At 44.4% G+C, this 27,777-nt stretch overlaps 1 protein-coding gene across 1 annotated transcript in view; it reads right to left on the bottom strand.

Moving 5' to 3' along the window:
• SFI1 (SFI1 centrin binding protein) overlaps positions 1–27,777 on the bottom strand; it is a 328,160-nt gene that overhangs the window by 56,527 nt on the left and 243,856 nt on the right. Inside the window, exons 24-26 of the mRNA XM_069215083.1 lie at positions 27,562–27,636; positions 23,247–23,423; positions 9,113–9,366 (exon numbers count right to left, since the gene is read on the bottom strand). Coding sequence (XP_069071184.1) covers positions 9,113–9,366; positions 23,247–23,423; positions 27,562–27,636 — 506 coding nt within the window. The remainder of the gene's footprint in view (positions 1–9,112; positions 9,367–23,246; positions 23,424–27,561; positions 27,637–27,777) is intronic.

The following is a 27,777-nucleotide window of genomic DNA, read 5'->3' as shown; positions in this document are numbered from 1 at the left end:
AGGATGAGAAAATGGATGGATACTTAAACCCTGCAGACAGGGTTCATGAAGGAGAAAAACAAATTGAGAGTGATATCTTACACAAAATTATATTCTGGTACCAATTTTCGGATGCTTATGATGTCATCTTTGTAGAGCATGATTGGCATCCGGTCTTCATAAGGGATGCTTTTAGCGGTGAGGAGGTAATAGGCATGCATTTTCCTACTTAACTTAACTCAGGGAAATATGCATGTGCGAGTGGGCTTTGAGGCAGGCTCCAGCAATGTATAGAAACTAAGCCGGTGGTAGAAAATCTGTTCTGCCTGTGATTCCTAGGAGGGAGCACCAGTTCCAACCCCAATATCCTTTAAAGTCAGAAGCCAAGCACAATATTAAAGCTATTTTAGATCCTTTACTATATCAAGGGATACTTGAGCTTTGTAATTCCTCCATGAACACTCCTTTTTCCCCATGTTCAAACCTAATAAGTCATATAAAATAGTTCTAGATTACAGAAATGTGCATGTGTGGACAAGCCCACGGTGCAAAATGCTCACAACACCAGACTAATTACAATTTTAGTCAGAAAGAAATGTTAGGTGCATCTGATGCAATTTTACTCAAAATATAGCACCCGGATTCCAGTATCGAACAGCTTTATTATTCAGAAGTTTTCAGTATGCCTATAGAAGTTTGTCACAGGTGTATAAAATCAGCCCAGGACGCTTTGCAGCAAGGATTATGGGGATCTTACAAGAAGAGCCTTAGGTGCTACCATCTATTAACTTCTACATTACAGATGACTTGACTGAACACCCACATAGGTCAGAGAGGATAGTGACGTTCTTAGTCAGACATGGATATAAATAGAATTTTCAAAAAATCTAAATTGAATATCTTTATGTAATTTGTTTTGGATAGGACTTGTCCAATGAGTGTAAGTGACTGGCACCTGACGTACTACAGAAGGGTGCCATTTTAGAACCTCCAAACACATTAATCATGTTACAAGCACTGATGGGGCTTCTTGAGTTTGGAAGAGCTTACTTGCCACGTTATGTTGAGTGGGTTCAATTAATTACTTCCATGCTTTCTGTAAAGAATTTAATGAAAGCACACATACAGCTATATTACATGGACTGCAAACAGACATGTTGGAGACACAGTATTTACTGACAAAGGATAAAAAGACAATCTTTGTGATTTAGGTTACACAAATGTAGATTACAAAGAAAAATAAATGACTCTTACAGCATACAGTCCACATTTGCATTTCCCAGTAGAGGAACAATTTACTCCTACTGTGAACATTTTCACTGCAGAACTAACAGCTACACTGAAGGAGTGTTCTCTTGCACAAGGAAACAAAAATTATTATAGTTTCTCCTAAAACTATAATGAAAGCAGCAGACAAAGTTAGCATTCCCAATGTGCACGCTCTACACCTTCTGTGGGTGCAGTGGGCTACTTCTTTAAATTCAACCGATGCAAAACTTGAATATGCTCTATCATTTCAGACCCAGAAAGTTTACAGTACACACCAATAGTCCACAAACACCAAATATAATACGCATACATGAATATAGGAGCCTGTTCTACATGCACAGCTCTGGACAACCTGCGACTGGCACTAAACAAAAAAACTCTGACTGGTGCTGCAGTACAGGGAGATTTTGAAGATGGCAACTTCAAAGCTCTACATGTACACACTAAAGTTTTAGGCGATTCCACTGCACAACTAGCAGAAATACATGCCCTAATACTTGCCATTCAAAAGGCTGACTCATCAGTTCCCACGCATATTGTGTAAGGTTCAGCATGCTGTGTATTGTGCATCTATGTAGATTTACTGCACTGGCCCTTAAATTGATTCAAAGGGTAACTTTGGGAAAGGTAGTTATTCTACAGTATAAACTTCCTTTGGGTTAAGCACAGCACACCATAGCCCACCAATGTAAAGGATTCACGCTAAAGGGAACTGCGCAGCAGACTTGGCTGCAAAAATTGCAGTGCAGCCTTTTAAATAGCTGCTGTAACCTGATCTCAATCTAAGATCAATAAAGACATTTTAGTAGCACTACAGACAACACTGAAAAGCAAAGTCTCCTGATTGTTTCCCCTTCAAATATTCTTACACTCTTACTGAAGACAACGATCCCATGGTTTTTATACCTGGGATTGGGAACAGGCACATTCTTAATGAGTGAGCTAGATTAGATTTAGTCACGGCAGCTCATGAAGGGGTAGTTTTTGCTCACGCTGGCATTAGTGCTACTGTATCAATGATACAACAATGATAACGGTGACCATGTTTATCCAGGCTTACAAATAAATATGTCCATCAATGCAGTATTTATCAATAAATAAACCATACAAACTCTTAACACCGTCACTATCTCCAACCAACTATTCGGAGTAATTTTCCTCGGTCATATTGGTCCATTCCACAGTGTCAGTCAATATAAGTACATATTTTCTGCAGATGATTCCTGCTCTAGATTCTTTTGGTGTTGGCTACAAAAGACTGCCACTGCTTGAGTGGTCATAAAGGACTGGCAGTACCTAGGAGCACGTCACTGCTAAGGCATTTATGGATGTTAGGTCTTTTCTGAGAGTAGAACTGTGTAGTTCCACCTATTTCACCTACAAACGGGGTTGTAGAGTGAAGCAGGCCTCGAAAAATCATAACAATGTTACTAGGCCTGCAGGTCAAGTAACTTAAATAATCTACTCGACCTAACTGTAATGTACTTGACCAATAAAAGCATCTCAAATAGTGTGACCCAAGGTAAATAGTTTACAGTCACAATTTTCTTCATTCTCACACGATTGCACCTTCAAATATGTGAGCTCAGCATTTCTGCAGCACAAAAAACCTCTTTTGTTTAAGTAGACTAACGTTTTCTGCATGAATCACAAGAATCTAGACCACATACAGTGGACACATGACCCATGACTTCTTTTAGTTTACTAACAACATTGCCATCAGGGCAGGAGTGTTTCTCAGTTTATTTAAACACCCACTTTAAATAAATAGATTGCTAAACCATGATTTGGTAGCATATTGTCTTCTATACACAGTAAATTTCTAAGAAATGTCCAAAAACCATTCCATTAACTTGCAGCTTTACTGATAAAACTATATAGTGTTAAAAATCTGTGAAAATTGGGTTTCAGAAACATATCCTTTGCACATCAACATGTAAAGTATACTTATTTGTTTTCATCCTATTAAAATATTTTTTTTCATCACCCAGAAATATAAAAACTGGGCTTTCACAACTACTGAAATATATTTTGAAATGTTTGCACAGTTGACTTAGTCATTTAAATGTTGTGCGTTAGGAAAAACCTAAAACCCTATATCTTTTTATTTTACACTCTGAACAGCAGGTCACACAGATCAGCTTACAAAGTCCTGGAACTCTGCAGTCAGAAGGAAAATTAATTGTAAGACAAACTGACGTTTGACCTCTGTCTGAACACAGAGCAAATGTGACATAAGAACAAGACTCAAAGGCATCTTTTATTGCCCCTCCACTTTTGAACTGAACAGAACACCTGTTCTTTTGTCAACTCACCAGAAGAGGTGAGTAAGTCCTACAAATAGCTCGACCTGATCAAATAAGACTCACCAGTGGTTGAGTAGATTTTTCAAGACCTGGGAGGCAACAGTATGTTTAAACAAGCTTTTCCCACTAGGGTATTGGATATAGGATTGACAAGGCTCCATTGCCTTGTATGGGGTTCAGAGAGCATTAAATAATTTGACCATAGGCATATTAGGTGGTCACACCCCATACAAATGACCCTTTGGGGTATCAATGTATGTGTTTGGAATTAATTTCCCTGGAAAGTTGGCAGAGTCTAGTAGCGAATCACATGACCTTCATTACCAGTTGAATTTATTACAGACTGTTAAAAAAAAACTAGCAATAAATTATCTGACAAGAAGAACTTGGACTGTGTCACTGCCTAAGATAAAAGCATTGAAGCTGATGATCAATGGCTCTCCAAAGTGGGAGATCAAGTGCAGGAAAAGATCCCTGACATACAGGCCACATGTTGAAGTTCTTCAGGTTAAAGTCATTCCTGGTAGAAAGAAAATCAAGAAAGTGTCAACCAATCACATCAAAAAAATGTATGAAGCAGACTCTGTTTCGCCACCCCCCCATTGATACCAAAACGCCTTTAGATTAGATCAACACATGCTCTCCTAATTCTGGAGGAATTATCCTAATAAGAGTACAGCTACATTGAAATCTTCACCCTCAGTCCAAAGAATGATGAGACTGTCTCTAGTTTTACCCCAAATGCCAACTACATAATATGATGAATCAAATCTCAGCTTCAGCAAGTGAACCTAATGCTACAATATCAACAACTGCAACCTCTACAGGACTGAGACTAAAACATCATGATCATAGCCCCAATGTCCTGGAGACACTGATTCGGAGGGAAGGACCAGTAAGGCACAGTATCCAGGATGGCACCAATGAAAATAGGCCTCTGCAAAGGAGTCAACTGTGACTTTGGCACATTGATAATGAACCAAAACAATGTCAGAAAGTTTGGTTTCGTATGGTGTGGATCCATGACTGACTGCGGCGAGCCCACCTTCATCACCCAGTCATTGAGGTAGGGGAAGACTGGTATACCCAAACCTCTTAAGATATGCTGCGACCACTGACATCACCTTTGTGAACAGCTGAAGGGCACAGAAGAGACCAAAGGGGAGCACGGCAAATTGAAAATGCTTATGAGCCAGCTTGATTTGTAAGTAATGCCTGTGGGCCTCCAGGACAGGTACATGGAAATAGGCATCCTGCATGTCCAACACCACCATCCAGTCTCCTAAATCCAAGGCAGATAGAACATGGTCCAGCATGAGCAACTTGAATTTGTCCTTCTATAGGAATAAACTGAGAGGTTGGAGATCTAAAAGGGAAGGACTGCCTCCACCTTTTTTCCACACTAGGAAATAGCAGAAGTAACATTCAGTTCTGATTTCCAAGGCCAGTACTTTCGCTATGACTTCTTTCACCAAAAGGAACTGTACTTTCCTGCATCAAAGTGGACAAGTGCTCCTGTGAAAGTCGCTCAGATATGGGCAGAAGATGCAGTGGCTCAGAAACAGCTCCACTAAACAATTTGCAGGACCCATCTGTCGGACGATATGGCCTGTCAACCTTGGAGAAATGTTTTGAATCTGCCTTGCTCAGGATGTTTGTGCGCCACTAATGGCAAACTGAAACAGAATGGAGGCTTTTCTCAGAGGCCAGAGTGGTTTGCCATCTCTGCATGCATGGACATTGTCTTCTGGACCCTTGCCCTGAAAGAACTGAAATGCCTGTGTTTTGGGTGGTGGGCCTTGTTGCCGCCTGTATGTAAAATCCTTGACAATGCCTTGAAAGGGGCAAAACTGTTGGGGATCCTCCTTGTGGACATGGAGAGGCAGAGGGAGCATCCTTTAGCTCTGCTTCCTCGGAAGCGTTCTTGTGTGGAAATTGCCTTCTTGACAAATGAGTGAGACCTATCAAAAGGCATGTTTATGAGGGACACTTGAATGTCACCCGAACCAGGTCCAGGTATCCCCTATTAGTGAGGAAAAACAGCCTAGAGTGGTAAGGACATGATATACGACATGGGAGGCCTCAATGCACCTGATCTGGAGACATATTACTGGGCCGCGCAGGCACAATACGCTCATTACTGAGTGCATGGTGCGTACGACTTACCACATGTGCAACTAGAGCAGGGCGCAGTGGCACCTTGTACATGGCAGGGATGTCTGTTTGGTCATCCAACCAGACGATATGGGGTATTAGATTCACTAAACATGATGCTTTATGCATAGCGCAGGATGTTAGATAGACAAGCGGGATCGCTGTTGTATACACCCTAAATACTCTTGGCTTGGTGCAAATGGTTCCTGATTTCACAGGAGCAGTGAGCACTAAACTCGTTAAGAGAGTTGGGTATTACTACCATGTGGGCCTGTTCAAGGAGGGGAAGTTTCTGGATTTGGACGACGTACAAACATGTGAGATCCTGACTACCCCATTAATGGGTTTTACCACTATATGGTATGGCACACACTGTGAGAATTGTTGGGTGAAGAAATGCTAGAGCCACCAACCGTACCGGCCCTGACCTTGCTACTACAAATGTCTGCACCACAACCTTTAATATCCAGACTGCATTTATGTACCCAGGAAGCACGCAGACTAAACTTGACAAGGGCCCAACTTGCATGGCAGGGGGAACTTGGGACATCTATAGACGATAAACGGTGGACGTACGGCTGCTCAATGGCAAAAACAATATCCTTGAATAGCAGGCATAGATTAATAAATTTCAAATTTATTAATCAAGTCTATCACACACCACCCAAATTACATAGGTATGGGATCCGAGACAGCGCTGTGTGCTCCAGGTGCCCGGAGCCCAATGCTGGGTTCCTGTATTTGCCGTGGAATTGCCCAGGTACATACAGATGCAAGCTGTATTCCAGGTGCTTAGCGAGATAGTGGGAGAGCAGCTGGAATGCGACTCAGTGTTTGCTCTACTGTGATACGATCAAAGATTACCAAATGCAATTAGACGGCTGGCAGCCACTGCGTGGCTGTTAGACAAGCGCAGAGTAGCTATGCAATGGATAAGGTGCCCGGTATCCACAGAGCATCAGTGGCTGTGAGACATGACATACCGTAACATGCAATCTGACGTATATAGCGAGCTCCTTCCCAGTGGTATCCGCCCTCGAGACATATGGGGACCACATCAGATATACCTGGCGCAGGTGATGGGATTGGAGGCAGCTGGTACAGATGCACAGGATAGTGTGGGAGAAGAAAGCTCCAAGGCCTCACCTGGAGGACATAAGAGAGGAGATGGATAGGGTTCTATAGAATAGAGGATTATGATAAGTCCACCTAATTGTATGAATCGGTACGGCTTGTTATTGTGGAATGGTAGCCAAACTGGTCGAGTCACTGTGGGAAGCAGTGGGAATGTGATAAGCATGGATCTGTCGACACCCCCGTGAAAATGTTCTGCACTGTAATTTATCATCAGAATGTATACTGTCAGCAATACCAGGTGTAATATATATGTTCTGTAACCAGACTGATATCTTGCCAAATTACTCCATTATCGAGCACTATATGACTGTTTGTTGGACTTGAGAAACTGAATAAAGCCTTTAAAAAAATACACAGGTATTCGCTGCAGCATATTTTCTGATAGAAGCAAAAGTGCTACTAGAGGCTCTTAGTAACTTGAAGAGCCACGCTGTGAAGGAACAGCTTATGGAACAGGCAGAAATGGTGAACGGTGCAAAGTCACTGGTTGTGTGTAGCAGCAAGGTGGGGATACCCAATCACAGAAATTCTCCATTATGTGCTTTAAAGACTCAAGGAAGTCCTCTGGTAACTCAAGCATAGAAGGCTGTGGCTAGGTAGGTTGACTGTAGCCTACTGGGCATCAAACATTTGATCATAGTCAGAATCAATATGGATGAAGTGGATGTCCTGACCAACAGAATCTGTGGCTTGATTATCATGTTCCTTAACAACATGAAACCTCTCCAGGCCTATTATGGAGTACTCATGATCATCAAAACATCTGCACCCTCTGGGCCAGACACAAGTGCCTCTAATATTTGGAGACACAGTACCTGTATTCTTGTAATCAGTGAAAATGTTCTAAATGACAGGCTGAATGCCAGAGGATGGAAGAGCCATGGATAGTATGGTTTCTGTCAACAGATATAAAGCAGTTGTCACCATTGATGAAGTAGTGGTCAACAAAATCATTGTCAGTGTTCCTGTTGACGAGACTTTCAACTTTGCAGCAGACGACAATAGGGCTATAGTTTTCAAGTGGACTGTATAGCTGTTGAAAAAACTTGATTTATTTCTTTGGGGATGAACTCTTACCTGCGGATGTTGATGAGGACTTCACAGGGCTGTTGATTGTGAGGCGGCATCTTTTACTTGGAGAGCTGAGGAGCTTCCTGTCTAAGCGCCTACAGTCTTAGAATTCTAACTCTTTAATACCCACATCAGGAGTCTGCCTTAAAGACAGGCTCCTAGGGGTTCAGGGTAGAGGCAGAGACAGTCTCCCAAGGTGAAGCTCATGCCATCCCAAACTGTAATTTGTGTTTTTTGGCTTTGGAAAGAGGTACACTGTTAGTGGACATAGCGCCTAGCTTAAGTGTACGCAAGATGTGCAAGGTACTTGCAAGTCTTGTGGATTACACTCTGGCATATTTTGCATCTTCTTGCCACGTGGCCAGAGTGATGAAGATATAGCAGGCATTTTTTGTGTGTGTGGGGAGGGATCCATTATGGTAGATCTTCCTGGTCCTGTGGGAGTGGTAACGTTTGAATAAGCCTTTGGTCTTACAAGGGATGTCATCCAACAGAGTTCTTGGTGCTCAATCAGTCAAATTTAAAAAAAGGCAGAAAATACTGTTTACCTCTTGTAAACTGTGATGGGAGGGACCCGAAGGAATAGAAGTGATCACCAAAATGAAGATAAAAATGCAAATCCAAAGAGAAGAGCAGCATTCTGAGACATAATGTCAGATTAAATGTGGTGGACAATCTAGGCAGCTCAGCCTTTGGGCAAGTTAGAGCTCACATTCTTTTCAATTCACTGGAAGGAGTTAGGGTCACATAATGAAGTGAATGAATTACATATAGCAAATGGCTGTTTCATTGTTATTGAACTGTCTTGAGACGCTGCTTTGTTAATACCGATTACTCGACCGACAACAAGGTATTTTCAAACCAGTGAATCAATGAAACATCCAGTTTCGGAAAAGGATAGCCTATAAGGAACAAGAACAACATTTATGATGTAACAAAAAAAGAAACACTGATATAAAAGGAAATTAGCGAGAGGTGAAACGGGCAGTGGAAAAGTAGCCAGAACAGCTACAAAAGTATTCAAAAGATTGGCCACAGAAAAGTAAAGATGGCTAAAATGGAAAAGCTGCAGCATTTTATAGCAGAGCTGCAGAATCACAAAAACATGCATTTAGATGATCAGAGCTACAATAAAGATAGTAAGGAAAGATATTGCACAGGCTACTGAAGAAGCAAAAGATCAGGTTGTTACTTACAAAAAGCGCAGTGGTGCGTCCCCAACACTCACAGGTATTGAGGATTCTTCACTTGACAGTGGGGAGAGTTCAGGTCTTGTAGTGGGCAGAGTAATGGCTTTTCTCCTTGCTGTAGGACTACCAGGTATCTGGAAGGTCACATGTTTCTTGTGAGGCACTGAGAGGGAGGGAGCCAGGTCTCCTCTTCGGCACAGAGCCTTTTCCTTCCAGGTCATAGCACAGCGATATACAATCTGGTGGAGGTCATAGGCGGCCTGGCCAACAAACATGGAGAGGTTACTCTACAGAAAAATGACAGTGGCTGCTAATTACTAATGAAAGGAACTAGTCATATTACATGCCTGGGGCTAATAATACTCCAATTGTAAGTCCGCACTTTCCTCCTTGATTGCTTAAGTCAGGAGGCTTATCAGTAGACACCTGGAGTTTAGCACTTGTTAAGAAGAAAATGTAAGGACTAAGAAGGAAGTCTATCTGGACTGAGTCTGTTTTGCAACATCTGGTAGTGCACCCTGTAGGGGAACCAGTTATACAAGTATGCAGCTCAAACACTCAGCTATAGGTATTTAAGGGCCAAACAAATACATAGGTTACCTTCACTTATGCTCATTCTGATGAATATTATAAAACCACAGAATTCTCACCTCTAGAATATTCCAAAGTGCCAGACTGACTCTGGAGATTTTTTTCAGCAAAGCCCCACACACTGGCAAGCTGCACAATTTGTCTTTCTGATTACTTCATACCAACCCAAAAGTGAAGGGATGAGATGCATATAAGCACCACCCCTGCAGGCTAACGTCAGTTTCTAAATCTTTCTCCTTCTGTGCCCTCAGTAAAGGACTAATTCGAACACACCACAGGTATGCATCCTAAATGTCATTTGGAATTTTTTTGAGTCCACTCTGCAGTCCAAAGATGTAGGAGGGCAATGAGAAATATTTGATTAGATCTACCAGATGGAGCGTTACCCTTGGTTAAAAAAATAAATAAACTTGTTCTTCTGATGGTTACTTATAAATGCAGACTGTTTATTTTTAGAACAGATACCATAGTAGTGCCTTCAAAAGGAGGAAGGTTTGAGAAGTGAAACTCCGATTAGTAAGTCTTGAAGGATCGAGCAGGCAAAATGGCTTTGCCATCAGACCCGATTTTGAAGGCAGTAGGGTTTGAGAAGTCAAGACATATCTAGGAGACATGCAAACCTTATGCAATACCACTACAGTCACACAGCACTTACACACATAAAAGAACCACACAGTGTTACAAAAATAAAGGCACTTTATTATGGTAACACAAATACCAAAATACTGTATAGGCAATACTTCACTAGGCAGTGAGTAAACACACTATGATAAACACATTAGATGTTGCAGGAGCCACACAGTTTTGCAGGAGAGAAGATCTACACAGTTGGACGTTGTTTCAGTTGGTGCCTGCAGATGCAGGGCAGTGACTCCTTCACTTCAAGGGAGATTCCTTTTTGTGCAGGCTGAAGACTCGTCGCCCTCACAGGATGCACAGCCAGGGAAATGTTGCAGTTGCTGAAAGAAGCTGGAGAAACAATGTTGCAAAGCTGGAATCTTGCAGGTCGAATCTGAGGACCCACCCTGAAGGGAGACCCTAAATAGCCCACGAAGGGGGGGATTGGTCACCTAGAAGGGTGACCACCTATCAGGAGGGGGCTGTGACATCACCTGCCTGACCTGGCCACTCAGATGCTCACAGGGGCCTATGCCCACCTTGTATTAAAGATGGCAGAGTCAAGTGGCCACCTGGAGGAGCTCTGGGCACCACCTCTGGGGTGGTGTTGGACAGGGGAGTAGTTACTCCCCTTTCCATTGTCCAGTTGTGCACCAGAGCAGGGACTGGAGGTCCCTGGATGGTGCAAACAGGTTTATGCAAGGAGGGCACCAAATGTGCCCTTCAAAGCATACTGGTGGCTTGGGGAGGCTACCCCTCCCAAGCCATGTAACACCTATATCCAAAGGGATAGAGTGTTGTCGCCCTCTCTCAAAGGAAATCCTTTGTTCTGCCTTCCTCTGCTTGAGCAGGCTAAGCAGCAGGAGGGCAGAAACCTGTCTGTGGGGCGGCAGCAGCACAGGCTGCCCAGAAAACCCCAGTATACTGGTAGGAGTAATGCTGGGGGTCCTCTAAGAAGCCCCCAGAGTGCATGGCACCATACAACCAATACTGGCAGCAGTATTGGGATATGATTCCGACATGTTTGATACCAAACATGCCCAGGTTCAGAGTTACCATTTTGTACTAAACACACCTGTGTCCAGTACACAGGTAAAATGGCTTGCCCGCACTTACGAAGTCCAGGAAAATGGAGCTGGAGTTCGTATGGGCACCTCTGCTCATGCAGGGGTGCTCTCACACACAGGTACTTGCACCATGCCCTCTGGGTTAGGGGGGCCTGCCATAGGAGCGACTTACAGTGACCTGAAGAGAAAGGGTGCTTGCACCTTTTCACGCAGGCTGCAATGTCAGGCCTGCAGAGACATTTTGCATGGGCTCCTATGGTTGGCATAATGAATGCGCCAGTCCATGGGGAAGCCCTGGTGCCCCAATGCCCTGAGTACCTATGTACCATATACTAGGGACTTACATGGGGGCACCAGTATGCCAATTGTGGTGTGTGCTAAGTCCTAAGCAACCAAATTTAGAGAGCGAGTGAGCACAGTCACTGGGGTTCTGGTTAGCAGGATCCCAGTGAACACAGTCAAAACACACTTATGGAAGGCAAAAAGTGGGTGTAACCATGACTAAAAGAGGGTACTTTCCTACAGACGGTTCAGAGGAAAAGAGTTTGGATTGATCCGGCTAATGGAGGACTCACCCACCAGGCTCTCAGAGTGGACTGATGAGTAAAAAAAGCAGGATTGTCTGGAGCAGTTCGTGGCGTCAGAGCACCAAACTAGTCCAGACTGCTCTGTTTAACAGTCAGTTGTGTCCAGGCCAGACCCTATGGCATATTTTGCCACATCCTGACCAACCCGAATAGTTTTCACCAAGTTAGATTAGAGCGGAATTCCTCCAGGACTGCTGGGAAGATCTTTGTAATTGATTCCCCATGATGTATGGGAGTACCTTCCCAGTAAACGGCTGACAATGGCTGACCAAATGGCAAAGCTAGTTGAAGGGAGCGCTTGTTTCACAAATGATTCAAACCTCTTCAACTCCCTATGTGGACAGTTCATAGGAAGAAAGTTTGAACTGATCAGGCTAGTAGAGCCCTGACCCACCAGGCTCTCCGAGTAGACTGATGAATAAAAAAAGCAGGATCGTCCGGAGCAGGTCTGTTGCGTCGCACTACCTCTGTATTTGCAGGTGAACAGGAATCAGGTTTTGACCAGGTGCCTTTGAGGGTGCACCAAGGCCTTTGTTGAATGGCAGCAAGTGCTCAGATGAGGTCTGCCCCTGTTGCAGAACGTCAGTGAGTACATTCTTCTTTACTTTAAAAGACAATATTTGTAAGTTGAGGGGGAAATTCATACCCACTTCACCACAATCACCCAAGGATAGATAGATTTGGTCAGAATCTGATCTGAAACGTTGTTTTGTCTGAGTTGGAATGAACAGGGGCTCGTTTTGCCAGACTGTTTCAGGACACTACCTTGGTCGAGGTGGGTTCAGTTTGGAGTCGGACAAGAGAGGACAAATGAATCAGTGCCCTCTTCCAGAATCAATCTGGCAGGAAACAGTGTGGATTGCGGTGCCAGACGGAGTCTGCTGTGGTGTTGGGGCAGAAACACAGATGGTACTGAGGGATGCCTCGCTGGCAGTACCCAGACTGAAGGCCTCTGATGATCTGGGGGGTCTTAAGGTGTGCTAGAGAGAGCCGTCCGGATGCTACAGATTCTCAACATGGTTTCCTTTAACGCTTCAATTTATTGCATTGTCACCAACGGCCCTGGAAATTCGGGATGCATCTGGATCAGCTGCAGAATGAGCTCCTCTGCAGGGTACTGAGAACTGGCCCACGGGCACTCTTATGTCCATGTAACTTCTCAGGAGAGTGGCAAGGCTGGAACAAGGCACACATGGACTTCCTACGTTTTTTGGACTTAACCAAAGACTTAAACCACAAAGATTACCAATCCCAGGAATTTCCACAAGAGCAGGAATCGGTTGGCTGCCTTGACTTTAAGTGGGAATGGGACCAACATGACTTCTCACTGTGTTTAGGGATGCACAGCTTGGCCTCACAATCTGGAATCACCTTTGGGTGCATAAAGGCACACTCCTCGCATTACTTTGAGTCACAGCCTGAACCCAAACACTAGAGAGATTCCCCATGAGGAACCTGTCATAGACCTCTGCTTGCAACAGTGCCTATATGGCTTAAACCTTGTACTTGTAGGAGGGGGGCATGTTTCATTACACACTGAAAAATAATTTTGTCAGAACTAAATTAGTCAACTGGAGAGAGATTCTGGAACCCAAACACTATGGAGATACCTCATGGGGATGTGTCACAGACAGCTGCTTGAAACAGTGCCTATATGGCTTAAACCCTGTACTTGTAGGAAGGGGCATGTTCTGTTACGCACTAAAAAAATAATTTTGTCAGAAAAAAACTTGTAAACTGGCAAGAAAAAGTCAGGAGATAGCTTTGGATACACATACAAAGGTGTGGAAAGGAGGAAACAGACATCAGTGCAATTGGGTGGCACTTATATGTAGCTCCAGCTGTCACTTCTGGGACGAATCAGTGTTGAAGTGAAGCCCCACGATGCCACCTGCAGGCAACCAGGGGATATGCTGAAAAATCTTCCAGAGCCAATTTGGTGCCTGGGGATAGTCTGAAGGCAAGGAATCTGCAGTTAGAAGTATCCATCAGAACATATAATTTACATGCTGATTGATCATGAAGTTTAACAAATTACCAGCAAACAGATGCATCTTCACACTTTCTTGGGAGCTATGTGTTCCAGATGGAACAATAAGTTACACATTGTACAACAAGCAAAAGGCCCTGCCTGGACACACACCAAGTGGAAAAGTACAGGAAGGGACTGGAAGGTTTTGATGCAAGAAGGTGCTCAAAGGGACAGTCGACAGTATTTAACCCATGTAAGTATGCACATCATGCCCTTTGGGGAGAAGGTACAAAGATAAGGGCTGCAGTGCTTCGATACACAGCTGCTGTTCCCAGGGTCCACCTCAGGGTCATGGCAGGCTTGCCTTTCAGTGGCCGTTTGAGCACCAACCCCACACAAAGACTGGGGAGTATCTGATTGGGCTGCTTTCTTAATTGCAGTTACCTTTCTAGTCTTCATGTGATACAATATTATGTATATTTGGTTTCAACATATTAGCCTTTTGTTGTAATACATTCATTCTAAAATATTTGCCCCAGGGTTTGGCGCAATTGCTTGTGGTGAGAGCTACATGATGCCTCTACTGTCCCAAGGATTCAGTGTCTGGGCTTTGGGACTTCAACTGTGCATGTATGTGTTAGTTTTTTAGTAACAGACATGTACTAGACTGAGGTTTGGCTTCCTGACATAAAAGGCTTTGACCTAAGAGTACCAATCCCATTTCGTCCCCAGGCAATACTGTTCCAAGTTGGCTTTTAGCAGCAAGTCATCCAGGTGTGGATATGCCAATATGCCTTTTTGTCTCAAAACCCCTGCAACCACTATGATACATTTTCAGAACACTCCAAGGGCTGACTTCAAGGCAAGTGCCAGACTGTTTCACTAGAATAAGAACTTTTTATTCAAAATCTCAGATGCTTACTACGATCCTTGCATTTTGGTATTTGAACTTGTGCATCTTGCAAGTTCATGTAAGCCATCCAGTCTCCCTGATGAAGACGTGGTAAGATTTGGCAGACTGCTAGCACCCTCCGTTTGTCATTCTGCACTCTTTCTTGGTCTATTTCAGGTCCATTACTGGTAATTATGCTGTAGGCATGGGTGTGCCCCTCTGACTAAAGAGTATCTGGAATAAAGAACTTGTTCTTCTAGCATTTTACCACCCATTCTGATGTGTTTTACCAGCCAGTGTATAACGATTTGTCTCGGCACTCATGGTGGAATCCAATTTCGTTTTAATTTTAGACAGTATCTGGCATCTAATTGACTTTTGGAATCCTCTTTCACAAGGGAGATGGTTGGAAATGTTCCCTAATCCCGCACCATGTAAGCAGGGGTGTTTCTGCAATGGTGGCAAGATAGAGTTGTTATTGAGAGGGAGCCTTATCCGCCAGTACCGAAAGCGGTTTACCCTACCACTCACAGATTATTGCCGCTGAGGAATGGGCTGCTGCTGCTGCTCTCAATGCTGCAACTACTACTGCCTTTTAGACTATGGAACATGTGAGCATTGCTGACCTTTATCAAATCCTTTGCATTTTACCTTTGTAAATTCCTTGCATTTTTCAAAACCAACTGTTTTCAACATTGACTTAGCGTCAGAGGGCTGAGATTGAAAAAGGGATTTTCCTTTTTTTTTTTTTTGCAGAGCTTGAGGAGAGAGGGAGCTGAGAGTCTTAACCAACAGGAGTTCCTGGTGGAGATGCACATGCAAAGGTCTTGAGGAGTCAGATCCACTGAATCCTTAGTGGTATATAGTAAGGTCGGAGGTTACCTGGCTTACATCAAGATGTCCTTGAAATCGTCTGTTTTCTCCGTGTCTTTTGACACTGTTCTTGCTGAAATAGTCAAACTAATTCCATAACTCCCTATTCTATTCTTCTAGAAGGGACAATGGTGGTTCTATTCAAAATGTACTACATACAGCTGTTTTGACTGACTGGTCACACTTATAAAAAGGAGTATTTTTAAACCTTTAATAAGTAAGGTTTATTTATTAATTGCTCTAAAAACATAACTAAAAGCGGTTTAGGGGACTTCTTACATATTTTATTTTATGGACATAAGATAGAATTCAATGACTGAATTTCTAAAACAGTAAGTAAAGAAACCCCACAAACCTTTGGTGGACATATCCTCATTGAAAGAACTGAGTACTGCTGACAATCTGGGAAGGCAATATCTTGCAGTTCTAAAAAGTTCCTAATGTTAGGATTGACTGTTAAGAGGGACATTAAAGGTGAAGCAATAGGTGACACTTCGGAACAAATCAGAGACATGTCCCATTAGGCCCGATTGCACTCTAAGAGTGCTCCGGCCCCCTCTCATCTGCCGCCATCAGCCACCTCTAGCAGACACTTCCCTGTGGTCGGAGGTCAGAGTGGGTTAGAGATCGGTAGTTGGGGCCATTTATGACTATACCTCTTTCCAGGGTGGCCAAGTAGCGAATCAGCTCCAGAACAGGGGCCGGCTGCATTTTAATTGGCCGCTCCCACAAGGATCAGAGGCCACTGGGAGCCCTCCTGTTACAGGCCTCCTCATCACAAGGCCTACCAGACCATTATGCGACATCTTTCTGCTGCGACATGGGACCCGATCACTGCTGCCGACTGAACGGGCACTACGAAGAGGCAGCGCAGGCTCGGCCATTGGACCCAGTGGGAATGGGCAGCCTGGCAGAAAGCTTAAAAGTGTCAGTGTGCTGCCGCTGATGCCTAACTCTCCTACTGGCGACCTACGATGACTGGTCTGCTGCACCCAAGAGACGACACCAGGCTGTTGCCAGAAGAGGTGAGGCAGGCCGTGCTGCTGGCCTGGGTGTGAGCCCGTAACACGGCGAGGCTTGCTGAGGCGACATTGACTCTGACTACACCTGCTTGGCATCACTGGTGCTCCAGCTAATGCCTTGGGGGACTGACGAGGCATACTAGGTCAGGAGACCCGGGGTGTGGGCTGCACAAGTATCACTCTCTGGAGCATCGGGGCAGTGGGGCTCCTAGTGGCCTTATAATGTGAACCTCCCAAACTGATTTGTTACCTTTCTCCTCACCTCACCTCCCCCTCCTCTACCTGCCATTGATTGCCCCTTCTGGACTGCATCGCTCCATCGCGGGCAAGAAATATGACAGTATATTGACTGATAAGCTCCAATACCGCTACAGGAGATGCAAGCGGGGGTTGCTTAAAACACAAGGCCTAGGTGACTAGCCTGGACTAAAGATGAGCCAAAGGTTGAAATCTTGTATAATAGCCTGATCACGTCTGTATGACCTTCCGTGTTACTGCTGGTCACATAGGTGCCTGACTGCTTGTGCTGCCTTATTCTGAAATGGCAAGCTGGCTGGGCACCCCTGCTTCATGCTGCCACAGTCACAGAAAAAGATAAGACTCACCAACCTCAATCTTCCATAACTTGCATAGACAAATTTGCCACTAGTCCAGGTGGGGTCCCCTGGCCATGGGGGAATCCTCCAGAGCCTGCCTACCTACTGACACTGGGAACCTCTCCACGATACTGCAGGCCATCCACACTTTGCAAACAGTAGCTGAAACCAAGATTGCAGAGGTTCATGTCGATGTGGGGCTCCTGTACCAAGACCTACACAATGTTGTTTGAAGGATTAGAGAAGCTGAGGAGCGAATATCAATGGTGCAAGATGACCTCTCTGAACTGAAAGCCAAAGCATCTTGCCTCATGCCTCAAACTCTGGAGGTGCTTGATCGGGCAGAAGATGCCAAAAAACGATCTTGATACAGCAGTCTTAGATTAGTTGGCTTCCCTGAAGGCACGGCGATGTTGAATCCAAATGAGTTCTTAGAAGAGTGGCTCAGATCCTGAATGCCAGCTGGCAAGTTGTACATCTTGTTTGTGGTGGAAGAGGTGCAGAGAGCCCGAAAGCCTAAATCGCCTATCGTAGTCCTGCACAGGCCCATGATTGCACGCATTCTCAACTTTAATGATAGAGACTCCATCTTTTGTTAAGTCTGACAACTCACAGTCCTCCATTACGAAAACTCTTAGATAATGTTCCGGGACTATGCTAGAACACTGCAAACTAAATGGAGGTCATACACAGAGGTTAAACAAAAGTTGAAGGTAGGCCATGGGTTTCTCATACATGCTCCTGTTCCCTATGTGACTGAATGTGATTGTTTTGGTGGGGTGGGTGGCGATTTTCTTCGACACACCAAAGGCTGAGTGGGAATGGCTCACCGAGAACAGATAGCTGCATCACCCGAATTGGTCTCCTCTGTCCTCTAGGACAGTACCCCCACAGACGAAACCCATAACTGACCAATCCAAATGGAGGATCCTAGACCCCCCCCTCGCAGAGGCCAAGGACACGCAACGACCAAGTCACCTTCACCGGATTCAGAGGCATCTGGTCTGCAGTCAAAAGCCCCACTAGGGGCATTGCAAACCCCTCTCACAGCCTACCACTAATGCTTTGGGGGACCATTAATGTCCTGCGGCATGACTGAGGGCCATCCAGCTGTCTGCGGAAATGAGGTCCAGCTTGAGTTGATATTGCAACCCCATCCTTTACTGGATAACGGCTAGTTTGAGATACTGCTAAAAGGAGGGAGTCTACCATTCCACGTCTTACACGTGTAATGTTTTGGGGTTTTGCTACAGTTCAAGAGACTACAGATGCTTCCAGGGTAGAAGTATGGGGTGGGGAGCTTTTGTGGGGAAGGGATTAGTTTCTCTATTGTTTTACTTTAACTGTATTTTGTTTCTATATGTTGTTCTGCATTTGCTACTATGCCACACTAGAGCATACAGTGTTTCACCATATTGACATTTATTGCAGCAACAGTCTTTCAGCCTGTACCCAATGCAACATGCGTGGTGCTAACATACCAACGTTCACAGATTTCCAGATCTTTTCTTGGAATGTTAATGAACTGTCAGACCATATCAAGCGGTCCTCAATCCTGTACTACACTCATACCCCCCTCCCCACCCCAACACCCCCTGCAATTCTGATGCTTCAGGAGACACTTTCTGGGTACCCCCCGCCCCTTTTTGCTCCATTCGGGATATAACCGAGTCTTCCATGCTGGTTTTGCGCAGGGCATTGGTGGGTGGGGGGGTTGCAGGTGGGGGGGGGGGGGGGGAAATGTGTGGTGGAGGGGTGGTAATTCTCCATCACCGCTCCTTTCCTATGGTAATTAGCCGTGTTCTCCCTGGTGCCCAAGGCCGATATCTTCTTTCTTGTACTCAAGGGTAGAGTGGAAGGGCAAGGACCTAATTTGGAGTACTCTTACGCCACCCCACCCATCAGCAACTGAGCCCTTTCTTCAAACTCTCACAGACCTTTATCCTGGTGTTCCAGAGTGGTATCACAGTGGTGGGAGGAGATTTCAGTGCCGTCCTAGACACCTGTGCTGATTCTACAGGTATCCCATCCAAACACAGGTGTGCAAGGGCTTGTCAACTGTCCAACTGGATTGAGGTCCTTGGTTTATGCGAAACATGGTGACTACAGAACCCAGTTAAAGACAGTACACCCACATCAGCGGCCCATCACTCACACGCACGCACAGACCTTGCACTCATGCCAGCAAATGACTGTTTGCACATTTCAGAGATACAAACTCTTCTGAGAGGAATTTCTGATCAATCCTACGTTCTACTCAGTCTAGGCTCCAAGACTCCTACTCAGCGCCCTCTGTGTTGCCTCAATGAGTGGAATCCTAAAGACAAAGTTTATTCTAGGGGTCTCCTTGATGAGCTAATGCCATATTTCAAAACTAATCAGTGGAGTCTGCTGGCACCTTATGGGCGGCCTGGATGTCTACCATTAGAGGGTACACCAAAAGTATTCTCCAGTCAAAGGACAAAAGACAGGCTCCAGCACATCACTCAAATGGAGGTTCAGACCCTTCGGCTACCCCCCCAAGGCGAAGTCTCTCGACAGCCTGCACTTGCCCACACTGAGATTTTGCATGTTTCACTAGAGAAGTGCCAGGTCTGGCGCGCCGCCATGGCAAGGATATATGAATGGGGCAACAAAAATGGCAATTTGCTCTACTGGTTGCCTACCAGGCCCCTAGTTGTTCATGTGATCCCTCAGGTGTTAGATGCTGATAGCACCCTACTTCGCTCCACACCAGTCACAGTCTGGGCATTTGCGAGCTGCTACCGCCGACTGTACGTTGCAGTTGTGAGACTAGAGACCAAACAGGACTCCCCATTGTTGGGCAACATTGCATTACCAAGAATGTCACGGGCTGAGAGAAATGACTTAGAGCAGCCAATTACGGTTGAAGAGATAGCCACCGCCATCTCCGACCTGCCGACCAGGAAAATACCTGGCCCCAACAGTTACCCTACTGAATTATATAGTACATATAGAGCTATTCTCTCCCCACATCTGCTTGTGCTTTACAACAAAGCCAATAAAATAAGCCAATTTCCACAAGGACTTAATATGACAACCAATGCAGTACTTCCAAAGTCAAACGCCCCACCCAATTCCTGTGCGGCCTAGCAGCCCATCTCACGAGTCAATGGGGAAATTAAACTCTTTGCCACAATGTTAGCTAATCGATTGAAAACAATCCTGACCACCTTTATACACCCTGACCAATGTGGCTTTATGCCAGCTTGGAGCACGAGACATTGCCTCAGAAGATTCCATGTTGCATTGGCACACTGACACCAAACACAGCCCTGCTGTTAATAGATTTTGAAAAATAATTTGAAGCGGTGGACTGCAATTACCTGTCTCAGGTCCTTCAGAAGGCGGATTGGGACCAGTTTCCTGTGGCTATGTCAAATTGCTTTATTCCAATCAGACTGCATGGGTGTAAACCTATGGTGTGGTCTATGGCCTGTTCCTTATTCGCACGGGCACTTAGCATGGTTGCCTTCTACCATCCCCAACCCTGCCCCCGCTCACACTGGTCATCGAACTCCTGGTGCGACTTATTGGTTGCGATACACAGGTTCAGGGCTGGACATGGGATAGGGGCCCTGACGACTATCGCTTTATATGCTAACGACGTTCCTCTGTTCTTGTCTAAGCCTTTGGAGACAGCCCACGCAGCATGAAGAGGCTCCTGGCCTATGGGTTATTCATGCTAAATTGGTGCTGGTCCCGCTCCATCCCTCTCGAGCGTGTGTTGAGCAGAAAACGGCCACTCCTGTGCAACACTTGAGCTTTTGCTACCTGGGGATCCACATCGCGCTCCATGCCTGAGCTGGAATGGAACCTTAATTTCATCCTGCTGATTTGGAAATTGACAGCAAATCTGAAAAGACTGACCTATCCCCTATCATCCATGAAATTCCATAAATATCTTCAGTTGCAACATGCACTGAGGGTGCACATCTCCCAAGGCCCGGTACTCCCTGAATATGCTCACTGAGGAGGAAAGGGAGGGGCTATAGGTTCCTGTATGTTTTGCAGAATACACCCTACAGGGTTCCCAGGGAAGTCTTTCGGAATATAGAGAAAGAAATACACAGCCTGCTTTGGAGTGGGGGTGTGGACCAACAAGACCCAGCCTGCCGAGTTGATAGGAGCACAATGGGTAGGGGAGGCCCTGAGGCCCTAATGTGTGATGTTAAAAGAGAAAGACTATTCCTACAGCACACACGGATAGTAGTACAAGCGTGGAAGGAGGCAAATGCATTTCTGGGCTTGGGGGAGAGGCTAACAGCCCACTTTGAGATAGTGATTTGTTGGCGGAAGTTAGGGGTCTGACTGGGTTCAAACAGTGGGAATTGATAGGAATTGAACATTTGGGAGATGTGTGGAAAGGATCGGCCATGGTCACATTTGAAGAGCTCCGAGGTGAGTTTGGCCTCAGGGAATCAGTTTCCGATACCTTCGGTTGGGCCATGCACTCTGGAGACATATAGTAGAGGTTGAGGAGTTGCAGGATTTTTCCAATTTGGAAGACAGGGTACTCACGCAACCTGTCCTGGAGAAAGGGATCTCAGTGATCTATAAGAAATCAATGCATAATGCTCCAGACGTAATAGAAGGTGTGAGGGAAGCTTGGTCTGAGGACTTTGGGGTTTTAGATGACGAGGATTCGGGGAGGCATTGAAGGAACTTAGAGAAATTGCCATAAGGGCGTGCTTTAGATTGATCCAAAGGCAAATACGCCTTAGATCATATTACTCCAGGACCCTACTGCACAAAATTGGGAGAGCAACTTCACCTTTGTGCCTCAGGAGATATGCTGAAGAGGGCAAATTTTTCCACACTGTATGGGCATGCCCATTGATACAGGGGTACTGATCCAAATTGAGTCAAGGGTCGCGGAATTGAGAGTACCCCTCGAAGCTAGGACATTACTGTTGGGGGATACAGGAGGATGTCCTGTGGCCGAGATATTGATGGATCTGGTTGAAACTAGCCCAGGGAATTGGAAAATGAAATATCGCCAAGGCATGGGGCAGACAAGAGGTTCCAGAACTGTCTGCATGGGAAAAGTCTTAGATTGGTGTCAGAGGGCAGAGTGGGTGATATATAAAGGGAGGGGCTGAACGAAAAAGTGGGAAAAGATCTGGGGGACATGGAAGGCTTACAGAGGCCCTGACCTGGTGGACACATTGGGAGGGGAGGGGATGAAAGCCAGACCCACTAAGGACGAAATAGTGTTTGGCCGTACAAGCACCAATGTGATCGATGTGATAGCAGTGGAATGAATAGCCTAGGAGATTTGGTGAGGGAATATACTGTATGCAATTACTTGTCCTGCCATGATGCTGTACCCACCCTCTTTGTTAAATGAAATAAAAAGATTTACAAAAAAAAAAAAAACACATCTTCCATTACAGTTCTTATTCAAGTCCTAGGATGCTAAGGGCTGATGGGAGCCTCATTTTCAATCAATGACCCAGGTAGGTGAACATCAGAGTAATACTACCGGATTCTCCCTACGACAAGATCTCAGATGGAGGATATCCCAAGGCTTTTTAGTGAGGTGAGCATGGCATGCTTTTAACTTGCTGATCATTTTATTACTCAACTTTGATCTCTAAAACTGCCCTTCAGCACTGCCCAAATTCTTCCCAGTATGAACTCCACCTGTTCACCCCCATTTGAACAGTAATTTCAGCCTACATATACTGTACACTCTGGGCACATACTCTGCCCAAAATAACTTGACTTTATGCATTTGCCCTAACCTACTGCTTTTCTCCCTATGGTAGCCACTACGGTGCCACAGTGTAACATGCTATATGGCAACATTTTAAAGCCAAATAAAACAATGAATAAGGCTGCCTGTCCGTTACATAGTGGACAATATTCCTTGATTCTCAGCTGACATCTGAATCTTACCTGCACCTGATGTTGAGCTCTTAGCTGCCCACGGAATTGCTTCATGCCTGACACATATTGTAGGATGCTTCTGACTCCAGTCTGCAGAAGATCACTGCGGTACCGCTCCACGGCTTGAGCAATGCGTGCTTTCTTCCGACGCTGCTCCATAACAAAGTGCACCCAACCATCAAATACCTGCCAAAAGACACCCTTGTAAGTAGGGAAATCCCTCATCGATTGAGCAATACTGGTAGAGACCCAATGACACAAATACCGATTAAAAACAAATGGCACAAGAAGATCCGCTGGCTTCACTAATTAGTACATTTTGTAGTCTGCCTTGCATGTTGTACAGCTCCCTGGTCATATAATTTCCTTTCTTTCAATTTTCAATCACGCTCTTGCAACTAAAACATACGCTGAGATCTTTGGCCAAGGCCCTCAAATTTGTCTTTTTGCCAAGGTGTCTGTCTCCAACTCTTATAAAATGGACACTCATCGCAGACTTATTGAAAAGTCCGGGTTAGACTCTAATCTGTGTAGCAACTTCCTGCTGACTGTGCAATTGTTCTGGCTGACCAAGATCCTAGGAAAACAGCACTAAGTGTTCACCTACAGGCTTAATTTGAGGAATACAGCAAACTGGCTCTCTACCAGTTAGGTTTTCACGCAAGGCATGAGACAGAGAAAGAAGTGGTTGAGATATAGGACAAACAACTGGCAACCGTAGACCTTAGAAGCTGTTCCCAGTTGGTCAGCTTACATTTATCAGTGACTTTTGACACTGATTCACTACTGCTGAGGCCCTTTCCATTTGTGTCACTTTTGCTAAAGCCTTTGACCTGCCAATGTGCTGAATTGCCTCATATTTTGAGGTTTGCTCCTGACTGTCAATTGTGTGATCCCACAAAGCTCCTCGCCTCCCACCAGATTCTTTTTAAAATTTATCTCAGACCCTTGATCTACCTCATTCGTTGAATAACCTGAATTGCACTCCTCCCCTGACGTAATCCAATTCGGTGTTAAAGTTGTAGACAAACTGATTTTTATTTGGAGTGTACAAGTAAGTGTCTACCTCAAAGAATAAAGTTAGTAACTGTGGTTGTCACACAAACTAAGAAAAATAACCTGTGCTCAATCACTGATAACATGACAGGGAGCAGTCCGGCTTTAATCAAAGGCAATATGTAGAGTATTTAAGCAGTTCATACACAGTAGGCAACATCACACAAAACACAATAAAAACATTTTGAGTAAAAAATGAAAACATAAATCCAATGGAGGGGAACCGGAGATATGACTTTTTAAAGATTTAAATGGCAATAGCATCAAAAAGCGCAAAGGGCTAATGATAGTCGATGGAATCGGCAAACATGTGAGTGAACCCTAGTCAGATACAACAAGTGGATTGGTCCTAGTGAAAGTCTGGAAGTCAAAATGTTCAAAAATGTTTCTGAGCCCCAATTCAGAAAAGGGCATTGTCATTTTCTGAGGGGAAAAAACCTCCCTGAGAGGGCCACTGTTGAAATTGCAGCACCCTCATCAAACCTGAAAGCCAGATACTTAAAGCTGACTGAACCAGCTGGAGCACTGGCACTGTGGAGATTTCTTGCTGATAAAACTTTCAAGTTCCAATGCATAATGAGACTTAGTTGTTTTTTGGAGGTGCTGAAAGCTTTGAGCTTGGTGAAGTAGAAATTCAATCAGACACCTAGGAACTGCTAGTCTGATATTTTTTTCTGACAGAACTCCGGAAGAAAAGTTTCTCAAAGTTTCTAATCTTTTTTCTGATGCCGAAACAACCACAGTAGTACACTTCTAACTCCCCCTTGCCTCAGGATAGGGCGCTTACAGACTCTCAGGGTGTCAGGCAGAGGCCAACAGTGAAGTCCAGTTGCCTCTAATTAGCTGAGGAGGTGCCTTGGGGTACCACATTTATGCCTGGCACCAACTAGGGCACTCCCTTAACAATGGGGTAAAATTTCCCTGGGGCAACACTGTCCAGAGTTTCAGCAGTTCCTGTTTTCACTATTGCAAACAATCTCACAGGGCCATTCACTATAAAAATCCAAGTAGGGAATACTTCTCCCCTTGGGCAGAGCCTGTGTGCCCACCAGAGGTGTGGCCAGGATAATGAGAAGTCCCCTCCTCTGTGATCAACAAAACCAGTTCTGGGATAGTTTTCCTCCCACTGGGTGTGGTGGCAGCCTGACTAGAGAGACAAAAGATGGGGCTTTTCCCAGTGTCCCCTAACATTTACTTATGAGAAGGAAGGCCCCTTTAAAATACATTACATTCCTGGGTCTACCCCAACTGAGGTTTCTGCCAGGGCAGAAAACACCTCCCCTAAGTTATTGTCCCTGCTCTGGGAGCACTTTCTACACCACCTTCACAACAAATTCAGGACAGGTAAAATGTAGGCAGTTGCTGGAGAGCTATATTAAAATATTTTCCAGCATGTTCAGGCAAGGTAAAGGTAGCTTTCTAAAAGTTGCATTTCACATATATTGAATAAAAATCAGAGTTTACCCTTAGACTGGTTTTAGGAAATATAAAAAGGGGTCTTAAAATGGAGTCTGTAGTTAGTCAAATCAAAATTTATAAACTAAGCTATATGATATAGACTTTTACTTTTCCTGTGTGACAGTTACACTCTGACCAGTGACAATGTCATTTTGAGCCTAGTTACCGGGGGAACATGCAATTTCTGATTTCATATATGTTCTATTCTGAAATATATTGTGCAGCAAGGTGTGCTTGGTGCTTATTTAATATTTCAAATAAGGATTCCCAACTGCGTGTCAAAAGGTGATTTGTGATTGACAGGTCTGGGCAGCAGGGCTCAAGCTGGTGCTTTCAGGCTGCACAGGTTAGGCCTGAAGCCATGCTTTCACTGCCACCGTAGTGGATGGCACAAAAGCTGCTGCATTCCACAAGTAACTTTCCATGGCATGGGTGTATGTATGCAGCATATACTATAGCCATAGAGGAATGTTAAATGTGCCAATCGTCCAACTTCAACACGTTTTGGAGGCTAAAGCACATAAAATGGGCACTGGGTAGCAGTGTCCTAATGTTAGAGTTGGGGATTACCAGCAGGTGAGTTTCAAAAAAATGCTAAACTAGGGAATGGCCACTAAAAAAAGGGGTCACTTTGCACCAGAGGTATTGACAAGTTGAAGTCTTATATAAATTGCACAATGTTATTTGGTGAATCTTTGCAAATCTGAAAGAAGGGGAAATGATCTAATGCTTGTGGCTACAGCACCTTCACTCATCCTCTCCACATTGTCCTACAAACAAGCTTATTAGGAATATTGACTGAGCAGTGGAATACTGTAAGACAATTGGGGCTCATCCAGGATACCATATGATTTTTGTTCATCATACTTCGTGATCAATAGCAGCTGAGTCAACTCTACTAACTGTGCAGCATTCTACAGCACACTGATCACCTAGCACAAACGATCACAGTCCTATCCCACACACTGCCCATTACATAATATCACACAGGATAGTTCATTATCTGTCAATGCCAAATTTATAAATACTGGGCCTGCAAGAGGAAAACTGTTTATTTATTGGTTAAATTGTTTAAAAGTTGTAACATCTTGGTAGATAAGAGGCAACACCTCCGTAAAAAAAACACCTAAAAGGCTAACAGTAATGAGAGGTGAAACTATTGATGCGTTCATATTCCTACTATATGGAAACACAACCTAATAAAGGTATTTTTTTAAACTGTGCAGTAGTCTTCACTTTCTACTATCTGATACTCATCATTTGGTGGCCAGATCAATTCCAAATTTATTTATAGGAATATCCCATAGAGATGCTTCCTAAAGCACCAGCCAGTTCGGGTTATCTTTAATATCCACAAATTGGACAGAATCTCTTACTGAAGGTAGCCCTCACACTGGTTGCCATTGAGCAAACCTAGTTACCTTGTAATATCACCAAATACTGCCCAAGTTGTCCACTCTGTTGTGTGACTTCTTTCTGATGACAACCCTCAGAACCAATTCTAGGTCCTGAGGAGGACAACTAGTTTGAATCTGAAAATGTCTTAAACTCAAGGTTTTGTCCCTTAAGTCTACATGATACATAATTAAAACAAATAATGAAAGGCACATGTGATAAAGAAAAAAGGGGACGCACTAGCTAAGAAATTGAACACCAATATATACATTAAGAACAGATACATTACAATAAATATCAAAGTTTCCCACACTGATAGAACAGCAGAGACATTCTCTACAAACAAAAACACTCTGAAAACACACTGTTGTTCTATGATGAGGTGTATACTAACACAATACTAAGACTTTCGTACCTTGCCCTGAAGTGACAAGGACCAGTGCCAGAGAGCACGTACTGTTAGCTTCCTCTCACACTGCTTTTCCAAAACCTGCAAGAAAAATAAAACAATCCTTACCAAACCTCAAACATATGCACCCTTTAATAATGACTGGCAGCACACTATTCCATCCCGAAGAATGAAGTTTGCTTATGTTCTTCATAGGTAGCATGCAACACCATGCACAGTTCC

Source organism: Pleurodeles waltl, chromosome 11 (assembly GCF_031143425.1).
Source record: "Pleurodeles waltl isolate 20211129_DDA chromosome 11, aPleWal1.hap1.20221129, whole genome shotgun sequence".
Taxonomy (NCBI): domain Eukaryota; kingdom Metazoa; phylum Chordata; class Amphibia; order Caudata; family Salamandridae; genus Pleurodeles; species Pleurodeles waltl.
This window is presented reverse-complemented; position numbering and strand designations above follow the sequence as displayed.